Raw genomic sequence first — 24,682 nt, forward strand, 5'->3', positions numbered from 1 at the left:
GGGAAGAGAGATGGGTGTGAGTTTTTTCTGCCAACTGTCTATACTGCCTTACACTGAACCATCACAGTTTGGCACACATGCTGTAAACCTCTTTTTTTTTTTAAGGGAATGTCTTATACAATAAATGTTATGGCTACAAGTTGGCAAGGAACACTTGTGGTTTAAATCGCCTGGTCAGCACTTCAACTCCAGCAAAACTACTGTGTAGTACTGACTGACTGATAAATCTATGACACAGAAATAATACAGACAGGGATTCTAGGGAGGAGAAGCTAAAGGTGTAAAAGTTGAGTAGAAGTAAAGGATAACACAGGGTAGCTGCTTTAACAAAACATAGGTACTTTAGTGTATACAGTAAAGTTTGTCCATATTTGCTGTAACTTAGACATGGAGCACATTAAACGTAAGAGAAGTGTGTATAGCAGAATGCAAAACCTACTTAGCTGAAAACAAAATCTTCCAGCTTAGAGGTGACCAAAATGCAAATTACAGATCATTTGAAAATGTGAAAATGTATCCAAAACTCATTAGTTTTTTAAAAAGAATTTCCAAGTGAGATGCTGACCATTTTAAAGTTAAAAAGTTTGAGTGTAGTCCCTTAAGGATTGCCCTCTGTAAATCATAGTGTAAACTCCACTAAACACTTTATCTGAGTAATGCTGTCTACCATGCAAAATTGCAGCTTGTAATGGAGGATAGATTAAATGGAATCACTCTCACCTAGTGGCAAATTCCACACCAGTAAGCAACAAATGACTTGCCAAGCTCTGGGTGACATTTCTAGGGATTAGCTCATGATGTTAGAGGTTGAGGCAGGACCCAGTGGGAGGGGCAGTATCATAACATACTCCGCTCTAACAAACACACATATACTACCTTTTATTTAGCTTATATATATTTCTAATAAAACCTCTAAATCCTACAAACTAATTTAAATAATTAATTCAAAGCACATTATTGAAAAAGCATTGTGCTGGAACTGACAGACGCTGCATCTCCCTGTACCTATGCATTTCTACTGTATGTATTCACTGTCAGCTTAAGTGTAAAGCCATGGATGCAAACTGGAACAGATGAGAAAATCAAAAATGTGGCTTTTTTTTTTCAGAGGACCCTAACCTACAATTACTTACTGGCTCCTGACTTTATTTTTAGTCAGTAACTGATTGCCTTGTTCTGTATGTGTGCCTATATCGCAGCCTTGCCTCTTGTTTTGTTTCATAAGGGTAATGCATGCAGATATGACATTGCATTTGTTTATTTTCCATTTCTTCTTTCTTCAGTCAAGTTGGGTCTTGTACTTCAGAATATTCCTCACCTTTGTTTTGACCCTTTGCCTTTAGCGCAACAGTGTGAACTGAGAGAGGGGAAGTGAAAACAATGCAAAGCTACACTCTAGCTTCTTATACAAAATCAACTATTAATGCTGATGATGGAAATGTGGTCTGAGTAATGATGAGCTGAGGTAGGTAAGGAAGTGAGGATGGATGGAAGCAGCAGGGATAAATGAAAGGAAGCAGTTGATGTGTGGAGTGAACAGAAGAGAACGTATAGGGAGGGTGTTGCACCTCCCCTTCAGCTTGGAGTATACACATAAAGGCAATGACATTAGCTGAGTCAGAATACCGTCAATCAATTTTCGGTCTCCTAGAATTAAATTACAATGAATTACATTTAAATGGTCAGCACACCTCTAATGTGCAAAATCACTATGATGAAAGGTTGAACCGCAAAGAGAAAATCTTTATCCTAAAGGTTGTTTTTATTTACCAATGACAAAACACCACTACCAGTTCTCTGTACACTTCAAAAACATGAATGTGCATTAAGCATCTTAAAATACAGCTGATCTGAGTTTTCTTTTACAGTTTTAAAAAAAATGTAAAATGTGGTTTGTTTGTTTTTTTTTCCCCCCCATGAATATAACGTCCACATTTAAACTCTAAATGTACTTTATGATAAAGTGGCCTCGTTTTCATTTTTATATGATATATTCTGCAATCAAGGACCATGGACAGAAATTTTGCACAGTACAAGTCATCATATTGTCATCACATACACAAAGTGAAGCCAACCACAGAAAACCTCCGTGTTTAGCTGTGACATTACTATGTGGCAGAGCTCGCTATTGACCACAGGATTTGTCAGTAGTGTAGGTAAATAACTGAATCAATGATCCATTCCAGGCTGTGATATATCAGAATTACTATACATTCCCTTATACTATCAACCACCATCGCAGTGTCAGCCTGTGGGAAACTCTACCTTTATTCTTTCGCTGTGCTATTGTCGACGCAGAGAAGCTCTGAGTGTTTGCAAGAATTTCTCTTCTCAAATCTGCTTTATTTTGTCTATGACCTTTTCCCACTTATCGCTTGCAGTATCAGTATGCATTCTACTCCTACAGTGATTACTTCTCACTCTGTCAGCTCACCTTGACTTTACCTGTCATCCCTCTATTTTTTTCTCACCTCTTATTAGTTGTGCCTATCTGAGTCTGTGTTAAGTACTCATCTTTCTTTCTCCTTCTCTGTCACACACAGACACAACTTCATCAGCTATTTCCTCAACTATTAATTCATTATTTCGTTAAATATCAATGAAAAAGAACCCAACACAAACTGAAGAAAAAAATGTTAATCCCATTCCTCATACGGCATCCACAGGCAAGCCTTACCTTTACTTTAAAATCATGAAAATATTGTCCTAAAAAGTGCTAAAAACTATGAATGTATTTGTAAACATTCCAAATTAGAGCAATACTCCTTACTAGTACATTAGTTTCATGCTTTTACCAGTTTGTATGACACAAACATCATCATTCACACGAATATAGGAGTAAGAAGTACTTGAACGTTTCTTGTTAAACAAAAAAATATATATCTAAACCACTATTCTGTCTGAAAACAGAATAAAATGCAGCAGTATCTACCGAATACCAAGAGTAAACATGTTGTCCTCTATTGCCGTGAAGCCCCTGTCAGCCTGTCACTAACAAATATGTCACCTTTGTTGACCCTTAATTGTTGATCTGCCTTCAGCTATTCAGTGTCATTTTAAATACTTGAGTGCAGCAGTGAGATGCATCATGCTACCACGCTGTGTCAAAATCAGATCAACAGTCCCTGAGATATTGTGCTTGACACATGGGGGAGCAAACAAATAATTCAGCACCTCTTATGTTTTCTTGCATTTGCAATACTTTAGGACTTATTTTAGATCTGACTCATCACAAGCGATGCCTGGCAATTTATTGTATTTACATGTTGTATTTACATAGAAAATGTCAAAGTGGTTCTAGCCCAGTAACACTAACCTATTTTAAACTGACATTTACAAGCATCAAATGCTTATTGGATCATATATTATAACTGTATTGTTCAATTATGCTTCATAATGTGTTTCATATTTGGTGAAGTAGTAGATGTGTGGAAGTTTTGTACTCATAGCACAAGAAAACAGATTATCATTATAAGAAATTAATATCTTAATGAAACCACAAGCAAATTACTTTACAAAAAAAGGATCATAAAATAACATTTTGGATGCGAATGAAGGATCATGTGGGCCATTCAGTCATTAGATAAGAATAAAAATAAAACAACTTTCAAGGTTCTACTATCATACTACGTAATTAAACAAGTAGGTATATAAAAGATAGTTGTCAATTGAACCTGTGTTTGCTTCACGTGTTAATACTGCACCGTCTAATGTGCACCTGGGAATTTTTTTTTTTTTAAATGTAACCTTCCAAACATCTGCCAGAGTTCTCAGTGTCACAATCTGAAATCTAAATTGGTAAATTTCTGCAATTAACCAGGAGGCATCAGCAAGACTCCTAGTGGAGTTTTCCAAAAGCTAAATATGCTTGTGCCATATGCTTCACTGAGAAATTCACTGTATCCCCACCCACACACACACACACGCACGCACGCACACACACACACACACACACACACACAGAAACACAGTCTTCCTGTAGAATCATGCAATGCATACGGTTTAAGATTCCATCCCATTTTGAAAAGATGTCTGAAAGGATTCATCACGGTGACAGCACCACTTCAACACATTTTTCAGTTTGTCAGAAGTCTCTTTCTTAGCACTTGTTCCTCACTTCTCCTTGGTGTCCTCTGGTGTATTACCCTGAGTCCCGCTCAAAGCACACAGCAGGGGATTAGTCCCTATCACAGCACTCACTACCCCCAGATCAGTTCACCAGGGTTAAGGTGCAGCTTTTTTCTGAAGATACCGCTTTTCTTTGGGAGAATTCTCATAGTGACGCGTTAAAGGAGACCAGTCAAAGTGGAACATTAATGCTATGATAACCTATTTAAATTGCATTCCTATAAATGCTCTTTCTATTGCACACTTTTGGTCTGTCTCCCCTTCCGTCTCTTTAGCTCTTAGCGTCTGTAGGTTTACATTACTCCATTACACTCTAGCAAAAAACCCCACAATATTTAAGATTTATATTCTAATATATATCTCACCTAATATATATTAGGTGAGATATATTTTTGATATATATTTTTATATATATCAAAGTACTGTGGGATCTGGACTATTAAATGTGATAGAAAACATCAATGACATTGGTGAAAGACAAATAGAAAAATCCGACATATGGTCATGTGAAAGAGTTTTCACAGGACTGCAGACTCAGTCCTGCAGATTAGCACAGACTCCGCAGTCCTGTGAAAAACTAAGCACACCCATATTGCTTCCATAGAATTAGGAGAGTAAGTAGCAGCCAGGTGCTGGTAATCAAATCCATTTGATTGACTGATCATTAACATGTCCGAATACCTTTATAAAAGCAGAAGCAACTTGCTTTTATAGCAATTTTTTGGGCAATTTAATGGTCTGAAGCCAAAGGCTTACCAGGAGTGGACATTCCAGCAAATTCATCAAAGTCAAACCATGCAATACTCAAAGAAAATGCAAAAAGTCTGCATCTCAGACTTATTCATTGCAGTGATTTTCTCATCATGGTCCGACAGATCTTGTGCTCCTTCCGTTTTTGTCCTCCACCTGCTTTCTTATTTTCCAGCAGTCTGTTAGTCTTTTCTCATAACTTAACTTTAAGTCACTTGAACCACAGTAAGTTTCTCAGGGGAAACATTATTCAGCGTCCCCATTATTTCAGCCCAAACATCACATTTTAGTTATTTTTTAATGGTTGCCGCTCCTGTAGAAATACTTCGGAAAGTTGCCCCTTTTCTGGCTTTCTCTCTGGACCTCAGACATAATTATCTTATGTTCTCAAGTCAGTCTTTCTCCTACTTTTCTGCCTCAGTGGTGCCGGCTTCTCTCTTACATTGTTGGTGCTTTCTCCACCTCACATTCAGGTAAGCATGCATACTATCTGTATACTATCTGGCAGCACAGCAATAGTATGCAGATGCTTGATTGACTGCTCTTATTTACTAACATATGGAATTTTGTAAGATCAAAATTGTTGGATGTTTCTATATGCATGAAATGAGTGCCACTGTCTTTTGAGCACACAAGAGGAAATGTACAGTCATGTCTGGCAAAAACCAACCACAGCAAATAAGCTCACCTCATACCAACTGTCGAATACGCTAGTTGAGGGGTGGTAATTTGTTCTTGTTTTGAATCCACGGGACTTGGGTATCGTGCAGTCATTGAGTTGACCATGGACTCCTCTGTATACAAAAGTATTCTAAAGTCAGATGTGACTTTATCTGTCTGACAAGTAAAGTTTGTTCAAAAATTAGTCATGCAACAGAAAAATGAAAACAATCAAGAAGTTTCAATGGCTCAGTCCAGACCTCAACCTGAATAAAACGCTGTGGGAGGACCTGTGCTGAACTGTGCATAAAGGAATGACGACAAACCTCAATGAACTGAAGCAGCATTTTAAAAAAGAATGGGCCAAAATCTGATGTGAGAGATGAGAGACATCAGCGAGAGACTGATAATACCCTATTGGTTTAAAGGTAATTCTACAAGCTACTGAATGAAAGGCTGTACCTAAGTTCTTCAATGAACTTTATATGTCGACTGATTATGTATGTAAACAAGCACAAATTATACATCGGCATCTGCAAGTGTGAAAACATTAGCTGTGACAGTCCACATCTGTCTGCAATATCAATTTTTTCGTCTTAAACTTTTGGGTGCTCTTAATTTTCCAGGAACTCTCAACTGATAATTCAAGTTTGATATTTATTTTTGTAACTGTCTGAAAAATGTGTTTTTAGCACATTTTTACAATCTGCTTATATAGAACATCACATAAGGTCTTCTTATATGAACACCCAGTGTCCATGCTACTAACATTAACATGTAACATTAACTTTGCTCCTAGCTCAGGGTTTACTTAAATATTAATAAAATTATAATGCTGCCTGGTCAATACAACACAGCAAAAAATGAATTACATTGAGTAAAAGCCATGCTTCCTATATGTTCATAAGACCATCATATTCAATAAATAGGCAGATGCACATCTGTGCATACAGTCAAATTTCTAAAATGTTTTCTCAGATTCAAACCTTTCAACATTTTCATCAAACGGTCACGTCTGTCAACTTCTATATACTTGTCTTGGCCATTATACACCTTTTAAAATTTTGCTTCATCACTGCAGTGTAACAGCATATTACAGTACATTTCCTACAGAGAAATACTTTCACAAGTTTGTGATTCAAAATTTCCTTTTAGGGGTAAATGAATTCATTTATTTTACTGCAACATTTGATTCTAATGGCACTAAAAAGGAAGAAGTAATATCGAGCATTCAAACACTTCACGAAGAGATACGTCAACAATCCTGATTATTAAGAATTTACAAATGCAAGAACAATTATGATCATATTAAAAATGTATAAGTTTTTAATATGTGTGCGAGTTTGTGTTTTTCCAGCCGCTCACAGACATTTAAAACTCTGCCTTTCTGTGAATATTGTGAATATTACTAAATTCTTTTTTTTTATGTCACTAGGTATTCTTGTGGCAATCTGGCATGCCAACTTTTGCCCAAAGCATTTTGATATATTGTGATAAGCTCATGTCTCAGGAATCCTAAAAAGAGATCAGTGGCTACAGAAATGTGATAAAATAGTTATATTCTGATTTTGCTTAACTGTGAGTATGATATCAGGGTAAGTCAAAAAACTCTCAAGCTTCTTGAAAACATTCACTTTTTCTATATTATCTATTTTCTACACAAACAAATGGCTGACCAAGCACTATGACTTGACTAATACATACACATAAATATAGTTGCCAAGAGTAAATATACTTCTACACTGATCAGCTACGATATTAAAATCGTCTGCCTTGACCTCAAGACCTCTAAAGACATACTGTTTTGTCAGGCATCTAGAAGTTAAAAGCAGATCCTTTTAGTCAGTCTGGCTATTCCATTGGATCCCATATTGTACATGCTCAATTAGATTGAGATCAGGGGTATTTGGAGGCTAAGGATACACACGCTACTGTGCCATCTGGTTCAATTGCAGTCAGGCACATTATGCATGTAGTGTGTTTGCTAGTCTTGGCCAAGCATGGAATGCCAGTGCTTCCCACAGCTATTTAACTGAAAATACCTTAATTAATTGACTTAGTTTTTAAGTCTTATTCTGCAAAAGGGCTTTTCAAGAGTGGGAGTTTTAAGCATAATGTGAGGACAGCCAGTGGGAGATCAGAAAGTGGGGACAATCGAGACTTTGCAAGGAACATAGGCAATTGTCCTCAGGAATGGTACACTTCTGGGTACAACAAATTGAACTCTTTGACATATTATTGAGACCATTTTTGAACAAAATTTGAAGCATGCCAAGAATTAAATGTGGTCATCAAGAGTGTTTAGGCTGGTTAGATTTTTCATTATAAAATCCACGAATGGTATAACTCAAGGCTTCCTGCCTGAACATTAACCAGAGCATCATACCACCTCCACCGACTTGCCTTCCTATAGTTCATCCGTCTGTTTCTTTTCAAGTAAATGATCATGAACACAAGACAGCAGGTCACCTTTCTGGGCTACAATAAGTCATCTCAGGGATTGAATAACGCAGTCTGCCTTCACTGCCCATGCACGAGCTTGACCCTTTTGGTGGTTTGCCAGCAGTCCTTTCTAGGAACAGTCAAAGAGCTTGCAAAGAAAAGCGTCTGGACTTCTTTAAGTTGCTTGAAGACGTTTCACCTCTCATCCGAGAAGCTTCTTCAGTTCTAAGGTCAAATGGTGGAGAGTCCCAGATATAACCTAGTGGGAGTAACCCCCCACAGAGGGATAAGGCCCTCTTCACTCCTCTTTTAAAACACTGGCATCCCCAGGCTTCTACCTACCTACCTAAACCCCCACGCAACATTATTTTGCGTCAAATGGTGGAAGTGGAAGCTAAACTGGCTAGTCATTCATATGTATATTAGGCTGTTAAGTAGGACGACTGATCAATGCTCCACTACCAAAAGGAAGCCAAGCCCTGCCACCCTTTACATACAAAACAAGGTGTGATCACATTGATGCCACAATGGACGACTGATCAATGCTCCACTACCAAAAGGAAGCCAAGCCCTGCCACCCTTTACATCAAAACAACGAGCCACGTGTCAGGTCAAACACAAATGCAAGAGAAATCAGGCCACTTTGCAATGTGTTCACTGCTACAGATATACATGTGGTAAATGCAGACGACAGATACCATGGCAGTGCCAGGACTGTGAGTGATTGCTGAAAATGTAGAAATGTACTCACTTACTCACTTTTTATTATTATTTGTACATATGTGTACAAATGGTTGGTTTTTTGTACTGTACTGTTTTTATCAATAAATGTCAGCAACAAAGGACCTACACCCATGTGTGTTGATTTCTCCCTAAGATGGCAAACTGTAACACTCCACTCCCCCACCCCCTCCCTCCAGAATTCCTACTTAACAGCCTAATATACATATGAATGACTAGCCAGTTTAGCTTCCACTTCCACCATTTGACTGCTCTCTGGGTTTTATAGGTAGAAACGCAATAATCAATGTAGCGTGGGGTTTAAAGAGTGAAAGAAGCCATCTATGTCCACTGTGAGCGACCATCTTTGAACAGAGGCGGGGGTTTACGACACCAACTCTCTGCCATCTATAATCCAGTTTTGAGATCCCTTCCCAGACGCCTTAACGCCCACTCACATCCTGGGCCATCTGACCTCAGGAATTCGCATGATAAGGTGGGGCCAGGTTTCACAATGAACACACCCGAAACTCTGGCTGATTGGGACCCACACCCAGTTTCACACCTTGGCTCAGGCGATTAGAGGATCATCAGGGGGTCCTTTTGTCCCTCTGTGGGGGGTACTCCCACTAGGTTTATATCTGGGACTCTCCACCATTTGACCTTAGAACTGAAGAAGCTTCTCGGATGAGAGGTGAAACGTCTTCAAGCAACTTAAAGAAGTCCAGACGCTTTTCTTTGCAAGCTCCTTTGACTACGATGACCTGGATGACTGAGAACCTTCACAGACACTTTCTAGGAACACTTTTTACTGGTGCAAACTTTGTCTTTAATTGCTTATATCTGCCAATTTTTTTTGTGCCTATCTCAACAAATTAAAGAACTGTCTAGCTGATGCCAAATATATTCCACCTTCGAAGAGCTTCATAACAAGGTGTTTTTCACTTCACCCTTGGGTGCTACTGCTGAAATGTTAAAATAATTGAAATATGAAAATGCTGCTACGCAAGGGATCAGACAAATTACGAAAAATATATATTTTTGGAAAAATTCGATAACACAAAATTTGTCAAAAAATAACTGTAATTTGTTGTAATTAGCCACTTTACTTATAACAAAGACAATTGTCATTCCCAGCAGTATAATCCAATAGACCTCAGATTGTCCTCCTCCCTATTGTGACTAATCATCTGCATAGAAGATGCTCTTCATCAGCCCTCCCGTCTGCTCACCCTAGCTGTTGGCACCGGCTGCCATGATAATGACTGAGGCTACTCTGAGACTATGTTTACTAGCTGACAGCGGCACCCTGCTCTCTCTGTATGCTCCAGCAAGCATTTCCATTTAGCTCACTTCTGAAGCTCCTGCCTAATTTCTCTTTGGAGACAGAAATCCTTTAAACCCCATTGTATCCCGGGGCAACATATTTACTGAGGGCTGGCTTTCCAATACCTGAGAGAGATTAACACTGCTCCCTGATTTATGAATCCATGCCACCCACCCACAGGCTTGGTCAGGGGCCCTAGCTACTCTACCCTGCTACTTCCTCTTCTCTCAATGGGATTTAGGAACACACAAACACAAACACACAGTTCCCTACATATGGCAGAAGTGGGTTTAAGGGGAATATGCATAGATCATCTCTCTGAATTTCCCCCAAGAGAAGAGAAAACAGAAATGACCTGGGTGCAACTGGCTGTCTCGTGAGTCAGTTAACAAGGTAAAATCAAACTCTAAAGTAAACTTAATATGGCCTAGACAGAATCAAGCTGAATTATTTAGAAAACTATATTTTTAACTGAGTTAAATTATATGTAAATAGATACTCTAGATCTGTCACTATAATATAGAGATGTAGTCAAAAGATCTGTGACAGCCATCTACTGTTTTTGGCATCCCACCATCTCAATAGCATCACTGGCTGTCTGTGACTGAGGTGGTCGGACGGCTGCCAGACTGAGTGACAGCCTGCTATTTGTTCATCCTGGATAGTCAATTGCTGAGCATCTGTACTACAGAAACAACAAAGCTGCTGGCAAAGAGTTCAGTGTATCAGACTAATACACCGAGCAGACTATTATTCTTATTCAGTCGAGAGGGTGTTTTAAAATTCTTCTAATTTGTGTAGTAAAGCACTGAATTACTATACAAATTAGCAATTCAATGTGTTATGCCATGAATTATGAATACAAGTGCAACACTAAAAAATCAGACAGTTATAGACCTGGCAATATCCTTGCAACATATGTCTGATGGTGCAATCAAAACACGTGCGGAGGCCTCAGGGTACTAAAAGAACTTCTAGAGGGTCACGCAACGGTACTACGGTACCAAAGCAGTTCATGTATATCTCTCATTTTTTGTCTTGTGATCATTTATTAATTTCATGATGAGGAAAACAGTTTTTGTAAGAGACTGCTATTGTCTTAGAGACACAGAGTATAAGAAAATGATGCATGAATAGAATTAAATATGGAATATAAGAAATTGCTGGAAGAGCGTGGGAGATTCTCTATTCCTTTATAGGCCAGTAGCTTCTGTTCAACCCTTCTCACATGAATCACCCTCGTAGTCAAATCCCCAAACCATGAAAGTATGTTTTTTGTTTGTGTTTAAATTTGTTTGTTTACCTGTGAGAGCCAGATGATGGAACATCACTAAAAATTAATGTTGCAGTCTTGTCATATGTGCTTACCATTTCAATGCAATGACCTTCACTTCCCTTCTTCCACAGAATATAAAATAATGGAATATTACTCAACATGGAAGGTATCCAATTTCCAAGGATAAACCTGCAAGAGGACACTCTTACTTCACCTCAGAAGTCTAGGAAAAGGCCATACTGTGATATGGTAATCAATTTAATTGCCCAGACATGGAAACTTGTAATGATACTGTATATCACGTTGCTGTGAATTGAAATGAACAAAGAAAAGATGACAGACTTTTTCACCGCTTTGAAGCACAAAGTGATATTTTATTCACAAGCCTTAAACACATTTTACCCCAGCACTGAGAAGAAGTCATCATAATTAAAATACATAATGATCTTTGGTATTTTTATCTCTTTGCCCTAACTCTCTTCCTCTCTCCAAACATACCATATTATAAGATTTACTGTAAAATCTATGTCTGAATGGTTAACTATATCGGTATTTTGTCAGATTCCATAGTTTACATGCTGTGTTAAAATTATTTAGTAATATCTCAGTATTTTTGAAAGATAAATATGTGATTTTTAATGTCAGTGAAGCCCTGGTAGCATCAAGAGCCCAAATCTACTACTCTCTTTCAGGGGAAATTTGTCTTCTTTATACCAGCATGATTCAAAACATCTCGCAGCAGTTACCAGCTGCTTCCCGTAACGCTAAGAAACAATTATACATAGTTCATGTCTTGTATAGTTTCACTACCAAGCTACATTTTCTTCTCATTATGTATCTCTGTCTCATTTTATTTGTGAATATTTTAGTATTTTACTTCTGATTGTGAAGCTGCATTAACTTTATCAGGCACTTTATTAGGTACACCCTGCTTATATCAGGTGATTCAACAAGGTGGTGAAAGTATTCCTCAGAGATTATGGTCCAGAGTGACACCGTCATATGGATCCAACAGGTTAGTTGGCTGCATGACCGGTTTTGCCCCATCCCAAAAGTAGTCTACTGAATTGAGATTGCCATTTGAGTTGTGGGAACTGACTGTTGTGTTCAGGAAATCACTCATCCTGCTGGAAGAAGCCAACAGAAAAAACATGTGACACTGAAACAACGATCAGTACCAACTGGGCATTGTTCCAGAATTCATGAACAAATGAACATGCCAAGAACATATCCCCCACACCAGAATACCACCACCAGCAGCCTAAATGATTGACAAGACTGGATAGATTAATACTATTATGTTGTCCATGCCAAATTCTGACTTTACTATCTGAATGTTGCCATAATGTGTTGAAATTCAATAATTATACACAGTAGTATACAGAAACTTCCCATTTGTAGTTTCTACTGTATGTATTCCAAATCTATTTTGTACTGCCACACTCAACTACAGCAAAGCAGTATAAAAAGAAAATACAATAAATTCAAAGTAAATCAGTTCTGTTTTTGTGTGAAGCATTAAACATGATCTTAAACGTGTTCACTCACAAGAAGCTTGGTGTCTTGTTGTTGTCGTCACTCACAAAAGTAAAATGCAGTGAAGAAGATGGAAATTGTTTTTGCAGTAGAGACATAGTTGGAATGGATTTTGAAATATAGCACCAGAAATTTGGCACTAAGAATCACAAAAACATGGAACTGTGACAGCTTTCTTGCCTGAAGCATATTTACATGATACTGAGAGGAACTAAACAGCCAACACCCTGATAAAAATATCCTTAGAAAATTAAACAAAATTATATTACCTAATCCCAATGGCCAGACATGTGTTGGTGATTAACAAAATGGAAATATGATATTTCACAGTAACAAAAAATATTTGATGAAAATTTTAAAATATTTAATGAAATATTTTCTTCTTTCCAAATTGAGAATCAAATAGGGGTAGTGATACTTGATGGATGTGGGGCTTGAAAAGATGCTTTGATGTTTTAGAGCATAGGTGTCAAACTCTGGCCCGCGGGCCAAATTTGGCCCGCAGCTTAATTACATTTGGCCCGCGAAGCCATACCAAATTACTATTAGAGCTGGCCTACTGGTATTATACAGCTAATATATATATTGTTTAGTATTAAGCTTTGCTTGTTCCATATTCAGTTTTTCAGCAAAACATGTTTGAGTCCATAAGAAAAGATTCATTCTTATATCTGGAGGAATAAATATATTTCAATAAATATTAACGTTAGCCCGCGACTTTGTTCCAGTTTTGAATTTTGGCCCACTGTGTATTTGAGTTTGACACCCCTGTTTTAGAGAAAGCAGGGTGGAATGCAATGGAGCAGGATACTTGAACAAAGGAGTTAGTCATCATTTCCTGCTTATCAATGACTAATGGCTAATGTAGTTTCACAGTCACTGTAGACGACATAACAATCTTGCATTTGAGTATTTTGTTCCTCATGTTTCTGTTAAGCTCATTAATCTTCAAACATTTCAAATATAAACTTCAGCTAATGATCAACTACACAACAAATAAGTATAAGTATTTCTCAACATGAACCATCAATCCATCCATCTATCCATTTTCTTGTACGTTAGGCTCCATCTTCCTGCAAACCTATCTCAGATGTCATGGAGCTAGAGGCAGGGTACATCCTTGAGAGGTTGCCAATCTGTTGCAGGACTAGCACAGAGACAGACAACCATTCACATCTATGATCAAATTAGAATCACCAATTAACCTCCAGAGAACATGTGAATGCCAAAAGAGGCCCAGACTGGATTCAGAACTTCTTGCTGTAAGTTCTTTCTTTGTGGTGTGCTAACCACCACAAAGAAAGCTGTAGGGATGCAGTTTCCACTAGGGTCCTAAACATCATTTGTTATTTTGTGAATAGAATAATCACTTGCTGTAGTATGTAAAGCATGGTTTGTTTGCTGTAATCTTAAGCACATTAGCATATATTATTAAGGTTTTACAGACATATGACCAATAATCATGTAACATTAACTTGCCCACCAGTTTGAACATGTGACAATGTGGGATCAAGTAAATAAGGTTTAGAGTCTAGGTCTAGAGACAGCCATCTGCCAAACACTGGTAACGAAGGAAAAATTAGTATTTCTCCACTATTCTGGAGACTGGTGACAGTTGCTGGGAAAAGGATTGCTGAAGTCCCATTTATGCAGGCCTACAGACCAATCGGTGACACCCTGGCAAATAACAAAAAACAAAAGTGTATTTCCCAAAGGGGTTGGCAAGAAACTCCTTGTGATTACTTTGGTTTCCATCATACTGCTGCAGTCACCCATAGTATGCATGGGGTTGGGGTACTTCTCCATTTCCAATATGTCTCACATTTCATCAGATTTTAGTAAAGCTGGACTAGTAGTTAGTGAGTATTTTCAGACAAAGCTGAAAAAGCTGCTATAGCAATCTGCTAGCAATCATAAGGACATTTCTGGTGCAGTCCAACTGATTTCAACCAGTGACAGCCAGGAACCTCCAGGAACTATTGCCAAACAGTCAGGGAATGCTCATTTTTCCTTACTGGATACATCCATTGGTGTATCACCTCCAATGCAGTCAACAATTTTTGAGCAATGTCTGCATTGTGTCAAACAAGAAATGTCAATAATCAGTGACAATGATTTTTCAGAATGCTAAACTCACTTGACAAACTTCTTTATGACAAATACTGTTCTGCATTGTTCTAAGTGTTGTTTGACCACAATCTAATGATCACAGTTATTAGGGTTTATTAAACCCTTGTCACACACAACTCTTGTTTTTGTAAACATGTTGTCAGCTGATAAATGAATGTTTCTCATTTAAAGTTAAACATGTTACTTGCAGCTTGTTCACTTGTTTATCCATGTCAGAAAACAATGATCCTTAGTTGTATGGCATTCTTACCAATATACTGCAATTTCCTCATTTTAAAAAATCAGCTTTCATGTATTATGTATTGTGTATTTATTTATTATTAAAAAAGAGAGTGTTCCTTCATTTATATTGTCACTGATGATGATAATTGCTCTATCACAGCTCATGAATTTCAGCATGGTTCTAAACAGCTGTTTAGACTGCAAGTAAAGTCTATGTTTAAAGTATATAACCAGTGTTGGGTAAGTTACTTTAAAAAAGTAATTAATTACTAATTACTAATTATTTAGTCAAAATTGTATTTAAAATACTTATCTAATTACTGTGTCAGAAAAGTAACTTAATTACTAAATAAGTAATTTAACTAAATACTTCTTAAAATCCCTATAAACCTTGAGTGGGCAAACAATAGAAATTAAACTCTTTACATAATAAATACATTTTTAAAGACGGAGACTCTACAGTATGCAGCGGTAGCATCTCTTCCACAATGTAGCCTGCAATCATTTTTTTAAGCTCACCTTCAGACGTTTTCTGTGCTGCTGAAGTAAAATCAGGTTTTGCCTGCTTAGCAGGAGTTGCCGCGGTGTTATCGATGGATGATGAACAAGGATCACTCAGAAGTGTTTGTCTATGCTTCAGTAGATTACTCCTACTATTAACAGCGGACGATAGTTTTTTCTCCCCAGGACATAGCTTACATATTACTGTAATATTCTTGTCTGCTTGTTTCAGAAAAGTGAAGAGACGGGAATATGTCCATTTCATAAAACAGCCACTCGCTTCAGCCTAGTCCTTCCGCTTTAGAATACGACTATGCAGCAAACTGGCGCGAAATGACGCGCACCTGCACTGCAACAATGTTAAAGCGGCAGAGTTTACGTCTACGTTTAGAAGATAAATTATTGAAATTAAATAATGATATTCAGCGAGTTTAATTATTTTACAATGAAACGCAAGTACATTGTAAGTAACTGTAATTAAAATACCTAAAAATGAACAGTAATTAGTTACTCTACTTTTTCAGTGGAAAAGTAATTTAATTACAGTGACGCGTTACTTAGTAACGTATTACACCCAACACTGTATATAACAGATAGAAAAAAATGCTTTATTCACCCAATCAAATTAAATGCTCAAGACAAGAGCAAAATGTTCAGAGGAACCCACACTATTTTTATTTTTATTTCTTTTTGATTGATTAATTCATTAATTAATTCATAGGTAGCCCATTGAATTGCACGGTTACATGTCATGGAGCACTTTTGTCTGCCACTGTGTCAGTATAGGTGATGCTGTATAAGCTCAATGGTTATCAAGCTATGATATGGAATTCCTGCAATATTGGATTTCTTTGAATTAATTTTACCTTGGTTAGGTTAACTGGTGATTCTAAATTGGTCATATATCATATGTCTTTCTGTATGTGTAGCCATGCAATAGTTTAGCAACCTGTCCTTTGTTGCCCTATGACCAGGAAAGACTCCCACCGGGCCTGAATTGATGAGCATTTAAGAACATTGATTGGTCTTTATCCATCAGAACCAATAAAATGCCAAATTAAATTAAAAAAATAATTTCACTTTGAAATGTATTTAACTACAGATTTAAAGATTTACACCCACACTGCATGATACATATCACATGATAAGATAAAGCTGCATATGTGAGTGTGCTCTTCTAAACTGTATGAGCACACTTTTGCTTGTTAGAAGTACTCTATATTTAGTATAAGTCATTGCTCAGCCACACAGACCTGCAGCCACCAAGACAATTATCAACAACACAGGGTGGCTAGTATTGTTATCACTCTGTGAACCTGTCTTTGTGTATGTGAGTGTCGCAATGAAAAAGTGGTCCTGGAGACACCTATTTTGGTGGGAATCCTTCCCACTTTACAATCCAGTTCCACTTCCACAGCCTTTATAATAATAATAATAATAATAATAAACAATGTAATTTGCACACAATGGTATTATCATATATTGCACATATGTGATTTTTAAATGCACAGAAAGGAATTCCTTAGGGTAACCGATATTTCTATCTGTATATATTTTAAATATGCATGTGTTTCTCCATCGCCTTCTGACTTAAAAGAAATTATTCATGCATGCTCACTTGGATATACACTATTGTCTCAGGAAAGTCTTCTGATAAACATCAGGTAGACTACCCAGCTGGCAGATTGTCCACAAATCAGAAACTACTTAAAGATTCTGTTGTTGTTTGTGAGACTGATTTATTACATTTCTGTTTGTTTTGATCCCATTTGTTCCGTAGAACGCTAAGGTCATCAGGCATGCGACTCTTGGCTGTTTTATTGTCTATATTTTAAACTTAAGGATTGTTGCTGGAGCAGAAAAACAACCTTTCTCATTACATCAGTTCCACCCACTCCAACAACTTCATTCAGATTTCATCTCACAGTCTATATCTATTGGCCTTTGACTTTGTGTGTGTGTGTGTGTATTTCTGTATGCGTGATTGTGCAAGTGATCTTTTTTGTCTTACTGCTCTATATTTCTTGTCTCCAATGTTTTTAAATAATTTATGTAGCACTTTAGTCAATAATGGCTGGTTTATCTAGCTCACCCCACTTGTTTCTCTGTTTATTCTGGGCACTCTCCAATCATGTATTATTTCAGCTTCTTTGCAGTCTAGGGAGCCTCATCCATGCACATCCAGTGTGAAAGACCAAAAAAGCCTATTAATGAAAACAACTTTTTATAACCATTCAAGTACTGCAGCTGATTTCTTCTGTTTGTTTTGAAGGAACTGTTGAGAATGACTTTACAATAAACCTTATCGTTTATTGCATTAGTTTCTATTAGTGTAACCTAATAAAGACAGAAACTTTAATTTCAAGTCAATAGATTTACTCAGTAAAGTTCATTCTTTAAAATATAAACTATGATGAAAGATGGACGTTAGAAATGCTCCTGGGCTCTATTACCTAAATGCACGTTAAGGTAAAATATTAAACCTATTTCTCACATCTCTGGCGATTTCTAGCATGCCTCCAGAACACTTTTTAGATACTCCTAGAAACTCTTTCTCATAGGAATCAAATGTTTTCAGTCCACATGCAACTTGTATATTAACTCTATGAACTTTGCCAGCCATGGCGCAAAACACAGTGTCCCTGCACAAACTGGTATTTCCCGAGGGTGTGCTGAGGTTATTTCCTAAACTGCAACAGATTTGTATCTTGCTGACTCTTCACGCACTACAGTGGCCACAGTAGGAGGAATGCCTCAGTACAGGCCATGGACATGCCAATCCAGCGGTGCACTGCAATCTCTGAGGCAAAGAATGAACACATTCGCCCACCATTTTCCTGCTCAGAGCAAAATTTTGCATGTTTGTGTTCCATAATATTTTGATCGCTATATGTAAACCTCTCTGAAATCTCTTTAAATTATGTTCAGGTTTTTTTTACTTGCATTTTGCTCACATTCTATTTTAAATATCTGTGATACAGCATTACTGCCAGACAGTTGAAATAGAGATTACTGAACAATTCTTACCAACTCAATAATCTGTAAGATTTAGGAGCCTACACTGACAGCTTTTTCTTTGCCCTTTGCATCCATCCCAAGGCTCCAGGTATCTGCTCCATCTGCAATAATGTCTGTGATAATGAGCACGAGCGAGCCATAATTACACATTACAGATCCACTGGTTAAATCTAAGTCTAAGACTAAAGCAAAATAACCATAAAGAATCTCTGTGCTTATGTGTAATTCAAACGTTTAATTATTCTACTGTTTCTAACGCATTGTAAATTATGGATGGTAGACGCATTAAAAACAGTTCACATAGCCTAACAATTAAAACTTCTTCATTAAAAACTCCCCAGGATCTTCCATTTCTGCTACTCTACATCTGGAGTCGAAGCTCAAAACAACAGTAACTGGAATGACTAATGAACGGATTGAGTTTCTTGTATTGAGCCAGTTCAGGAGTAAAAAAAATCTTGATTACAATACAAGTGACATTATAAGATACATGAACTACTGATAAGCTTTAAATTATTATTTTTGGGCAATTCCTTTCTAGTTTTGGATCAGAAAATGAATCAAATTTATAATATCAAACTTAATTAAACAAATACCTTACTAAATAAAACATGTCCAAAGAACCAGGTTCATTTTTATGTGAAATTATGTAGTGACTTTTGACAGAGTATTTAGCAGCAGATGTAAGTGATACTGGTTTGTAAATAGATCCAATAATTTCAAAAAAATATTGTATTACATTTACTGGGTGCTATTAATGCACTTAAAAAGTCTGATTCAGAACTAATTTGTTAGATGAGTGGGCTGTTTTATGTGCGTTACACAGACATCAGTCTCACAGATTTCAGAGCTTTCTAAATGATGACTGCAAACAAAATCATGAGGGGGAGTGCAGAGTAGTGGATTTTGGCAACATGATGTTTATGCTTACATGTTTTTGTTTGTACTCCTTTAAATCAGAGTTGAGAGAATTTTGCCTGTAGGTTTAATACTCTATAATTCATCTGCTCTCTATCCTAATTATGTGTTTTGTTTGTTTGTTCTGTTTTTATTTCACAGTTGTGTGCTTAAATTGGTGGTTATTTTCTTTTTTCAATGTCCATTTATCAAGTGATCTGAGTACAGTAACATTAATTTAATAACAAAATGGCTTAATGTGTGCATAAGGATACGTCGAGCACAAGCTAAATTGATCAAATTAGATTTCACAAAGTTTACTCTGAAACTTACTTCCACCCACTAACATAAAATGCCAAAGGCTGAAGGCTGTCACTGCTGACTGCAAAATGTGTTTCTTTCCTGCTACGCAATCAAGCTGTTCGTTCTACTGTGTCATTTGTGTCGTATGTTACATTTTATATATTTTATATGATATATGATATTTAATATATATTTATATATTTAATATTTTAATATCCAGAACTCCTCTATGGAGTATTCAATGTTATAGGTTAGTTTCAATCAATTCATCCTCCTCCTCAACAGCATTAACAGAACTCCATGTGGACTTGTTTGTAAGTGTTGTTTTGAGAAAATACAACAGCTTTTATATATAAAAAAAAAGCTCCAAAAAGCACTCCTAACCTTTAAAATCAATCATTGCTGGGAAACCGGGCCCTGCAAGGTCTTAAGATTTAACTACATTTGCTTATGTAGCACTGGCTCATAGATTACTGTGAGGTTTTTTCTCTTTTTTTATATCAAAAAACTATAATGCTGACTGAAACTGCTACATCCCTGATTACCATCCATCTGTTAATATTTCTTTTTGGGGGTTGTTGTTTTTTTTTTAATTTGTTTTCATCATAGTGAAACTAAGGAAAATTTTCCAACTTACAAAGACAGTCTTTATGTTGTTCTTAAAAAAAGGAAAAAGGGACGTTATCAGATACCCAGAAGTATGCATGCTGTATTTCTGTAATTTAGATGAAAGCCGCAACCTATATATAACTATTAATACTTTCCTGTATTACTTCAAATAAATCATTTTTCAATATTCTGCTTGCAAAACGACAACTGGAGACTTGTAATAATTTAATAATTCATGTCATTTTGTCATTTTGATTCTTGAAGTTCTTTTGAACGGTCTTAACATTTTAGAAAACAAGGCACAAGTAATATTATTGTCAAATCTTGAATAAAGCCTCGTGGAAAGACCACCTACTGTCAAGGTCGGCATTTAAAATGTTGCACTGAATGGGGTTCTTTTCAATAGCGTTAGAAGATACTTTGGAGCTCAGAACACGAAAGTGTCAAACACCTTTTAGATACTGTTTGCCTTTGTCAACAGAATGACTCGTATTGTACAGCTAGTAGGAAAACAGTGTGAGGCTTTTTAAGTCTGACAGAGACTTACTCAAAACGAGTTAACCTGGGTCCACTGAGTTCACGTATTAGAGAGTGCCACAGCAGGTAACATATCGCTCATACACAGGACATAAAATCATTATCCTGCCAAGAAGCAGGTCAATGATCAAAGACCACTGCTGTCACTGTTAATAGTTTGCTGACAGGCAAACAACACTAACAAAAGAGAAGGCCGCTGATTAAGGACAAAAATGATGCAGTGTGCTGAAAAACTACAAATATTTAAGCTAGTAAGTCATGTTTAATGGATGAGGCCTTCTTTGAGGTGCTGCTTCTAAAATTAGCATTTTACATTGTATCTTACCTGTAAAATACTACTAATGGAATGAAATTAATACAATTTTATTTCATGCTTTATTTAATTGTTTATTTCTTTTATTTTTGGAGCTTCTGAAAGCCAAGGCAGTTAGAGTTCATCTGTCTCTGCGCACCAAATTGTGTAAGCATATCCATAGCCTTTTTGGATATGCTAGCCTATTTGTATTTATAGACAGCAGGACGGAAGGTGTGAGATATGTACAGCTCATTATTCATTAATTGTTATGCAGTAAATACCAGTTGAACAAATAGCATAAATTTCTGACCTGCCACAGAATGAAATGCTTTCAGTAGCCAACAGTTCATGACATTTTAAAATCCCACATTCATATACTGTAACACTGTAAATTTGTTTTGCCTCTAATCATCCATCTCTATTCTTTCGAGATTCCAATGAATTCATGAACATTGTCCCCTGATGTCAGTACAAGATATGTAATGTGGTTCAAAGGTAGTGTAAATTTGCTGGACCACTGAGTACGTTTTCTAATTGTTAATTAAACAGTCAACATTTAAGGATGTTGACTGTTGACTGAAACTGTTTTAATGAATTTTCTCTTATAATTCTTCTACTGTATGAATTTGGGTTTTAAAAATAGCGTTTGACTGGTTGCCAAAAGCCAAAAACCAAACTACTTGATTAGGCTCTTGATTGGCTTAAACACTTTTAAAGTTGTTATTGACTTTGAGTATGGGATAGCCTAAAGCCCTGTTCACCAATAATCTATTTGGTAATCACTTGTTTTGAAGTTGATATGATTCCTTGTTGCTAATTGGTAATCCAATACATTACAGTTACTTTAGCTGTAGTCCCAACAAGTGAATTTCAACGAGTATAGACAACAATAAACTTAACCAAAGAAGAAAAAAAAATTAAACAGTGAATTCAAACCAAATTTAACAAAAAAAAAAAAAACTAAAAAAGACTAAAAAACACTGTGTGAGACAACAAGAGATGAATGGTAGCTATGCATTTGCCAGTTTTTCAAACCAAGCTTTGTGGACTTTTTTTTACCTTTTTTGCATATTGTAGGAACATTTGTGCCCAGCATCAAATATCGCTATAACTGGTGTAGCAACTCCAAAGGACACTTGCGCGTATCTCAGAGATGCCAGCATCTCTGACAAAATCACAGTATTTAAAGTCTCTGGGAATGAGAATGGGTTGTTTCTGAAGATAGTGAGTGGGTAGGCCTACACAAAGCTCACTGAATACATTTGCCAACTGTGAGTGCATCTGCTAAGTTAAATCTGTTTTAAATCATATGCACCCACAGTTTACTCACTGCACTTGTATTTATGCGGTGCTAGCTGCTCCACCCTCAGCAGGCAAGCTGGCATCGACCTTGAGGCGATGCGCTTGATCTTTGCGCACGCCTCACCTCTTAATGATAAAATGAGAAAACTGGGTCGGAGATGTACATCCCCACCAGAAATAGTGGGAAGTTAACATCTTCAGCTGAGAACAAGGCTTCCAACTGGGAAATCATCTCTAAATAAATCAAATGAGTTTCACAAATAGGTGAGGAGCCTATGGGAGGCCCAGGTTTGCTCCTGGGAGGAATGAACAAGTCTGGATGATTAACTGAGAAATGAATGACCTGCTCATGTATCCACTAGAAACCTACTTGAGCAATCAAATAACTCTAAATTAAATGATTTTTGGTGTGTTGAGTCCATTATGGAGACAGATGTTGCTTTTCATGAGAATTTATTATCTCTTTTCAAGAGGTTTTAGTCATCCCTCAAAGCCAGATATGAAACGTTTTCATTTTCTTCAACCTGTAGACAATGAATGTTCTGATTTCACCATCCTGCATACAATAAGTAGAAAAATGAATAAAATCATATTGGATTTGAAAGAAAAGACACCATCACTATGCGCACAATGTCCACCAAATTGAGTCAACGTGAACATGTTGCAGCTGTTTCACAATGCCACCAATGTTGATTTAAGCTACAGAGTTTGAAAAAAAGAAGAAGAAGAATGGTAGATATAAAGTTAGATAAGAAAATCCAAACTATGCATATATGCTAGAAAGAATATAATTCAACTTACCAGAGTTGGGATCGGAGTTTCCATCAGCTTCAGTCCTCTTATCAGGGGAGGCCTGCTCGTAGAAGTCGTCCTGCGCCTGCACCAGAGGGAGAGGTTGTGTGAGGAGGGAGCCACTGCCTACAGGCTCGTGGTCCCCCAGACCGCTGTCACTGCAGCTCTCCTGGGAGCCATCCGGCAGGTGAAACGTGACGCGCCGCTGTGACTAGAACCAAGAGCACAAAACAGAGCCTCTGATGTTAGTGCTCTGCTCTGCCCCCTTAATTTAATTTTTTTTTCTTTTTTATTTACAGTTTTATTTGACACTGAGCTGAACAAGCTCAAGCATGCTGCTTTTGCACACTGAGTGCTGATCAGGACTGCAGTGTGAATTCATTTTGCCCGAACAATGTAAAATGTAATATATATCATCACCGCCGACTGAGAAGAATTGTCGAATAAAACGTCTATTTTGACTTAAGCCCAGATATTGATGGGAAAATAGTTTGCACACTGTAAATACAGTCACGTTTCACTGCACAATGACAACCATTAACTGCATGCAAATAAACAAGGAGCACTATAAGAAAAATTCATCAAAGTGAAAAGTGTAAAAACTTTTGAAAAAACAAACAAACTGTGTTTTCATTAAAGTATTACATAACTGCAAAGGGACAATAAAATAATGGAGGCAAAATTCTATCATGTTTGTCAATTCTACTGCGGGGACTTTTACAGGCTGATTGTTTAGTTTGTGTTGTTAATTTGTTTGGTGCTAGCAAAGTCAAAGGGGCCTGTGGAGCTAACAGAAGTCACCCCCAGGGTGCCCTTCCTATCACATTCTGCAGTCTCACAAGGAAAGGAAAACACAAGTTTTCCTGGGACTATGTCTTGCACATACACACAAACACATATACACTCACACACATGCCATCCTTAAAGCCATCCTGATTGAATTTCCAATTGTTAATTCTGAGTGTCTTTTCCCTTGCTCTAATGACATTTTCCTCAGGCTTTTTCATAAGTCCAGACGCAAGCCTCCAGCTAACCTTTCGTGAGCACAGAGAGGTCCCTGCCACATCCTTGGTGATGACAGACAGAGACGGGTTTTACTGTAATTATTGGCAAAAGCAAAGGTCACCCAATCTGCAGTCTAATGCAAATGACCTCATTATATATTTTAGAACTGCTCCAAACATTCAATTAAACAAAAAGGAAGAATAAAGAAAGGGAATAAAGGGGGAGGGGGGGG

The 24,682-nt window shown here is 37.1% G+C and overlaps 1 protein-coding gene across 3 annotated transcripts in view; it reads right to left on the bottom strand.

The window, feature by feature from the left end:
• LOC102296512 (protocadherin-9) overlaps positions 1-24,682 on the bottom strand; it is a 190,431-nt gene that overhangs the window by 35,009 nt on the left and 130,740 nt on the right. For 2 of the 3 annotated variants that reach the window (XM_042226089.1, XM_014337805.2), the window contains one exon: positions 23,455-23,656. In XM_042226089.1, the coding sequence (XP_042082023.1) occupies positions 23,455-23,656 (202 nt within the window). The remainder of the gene's footprint in view (positions 1-23,454; positions 23,657-24,682) is intronic. The other variant, XM_005935285.3, reaches the window with a different exon arrangement.

This window comes from Haplochromis burtoni, unplaced genomic scaffold (genome assembly GCF_018398535.1).
Source record: "Haplochromis burtoni strain Fernald_Lab_line unplaced genomic scaffold, NCSU_Asbu1 Contig_195, whole genome shotgun sequence".
In the NCBI taxonomy this organism is placed as follows: domain Eukaryota; kingdom Metazoa; phylum Chordata; class Actinopteri; order Cichliformes; family Cichlidae; genus Haplochromis; species Haplochromis burtoni.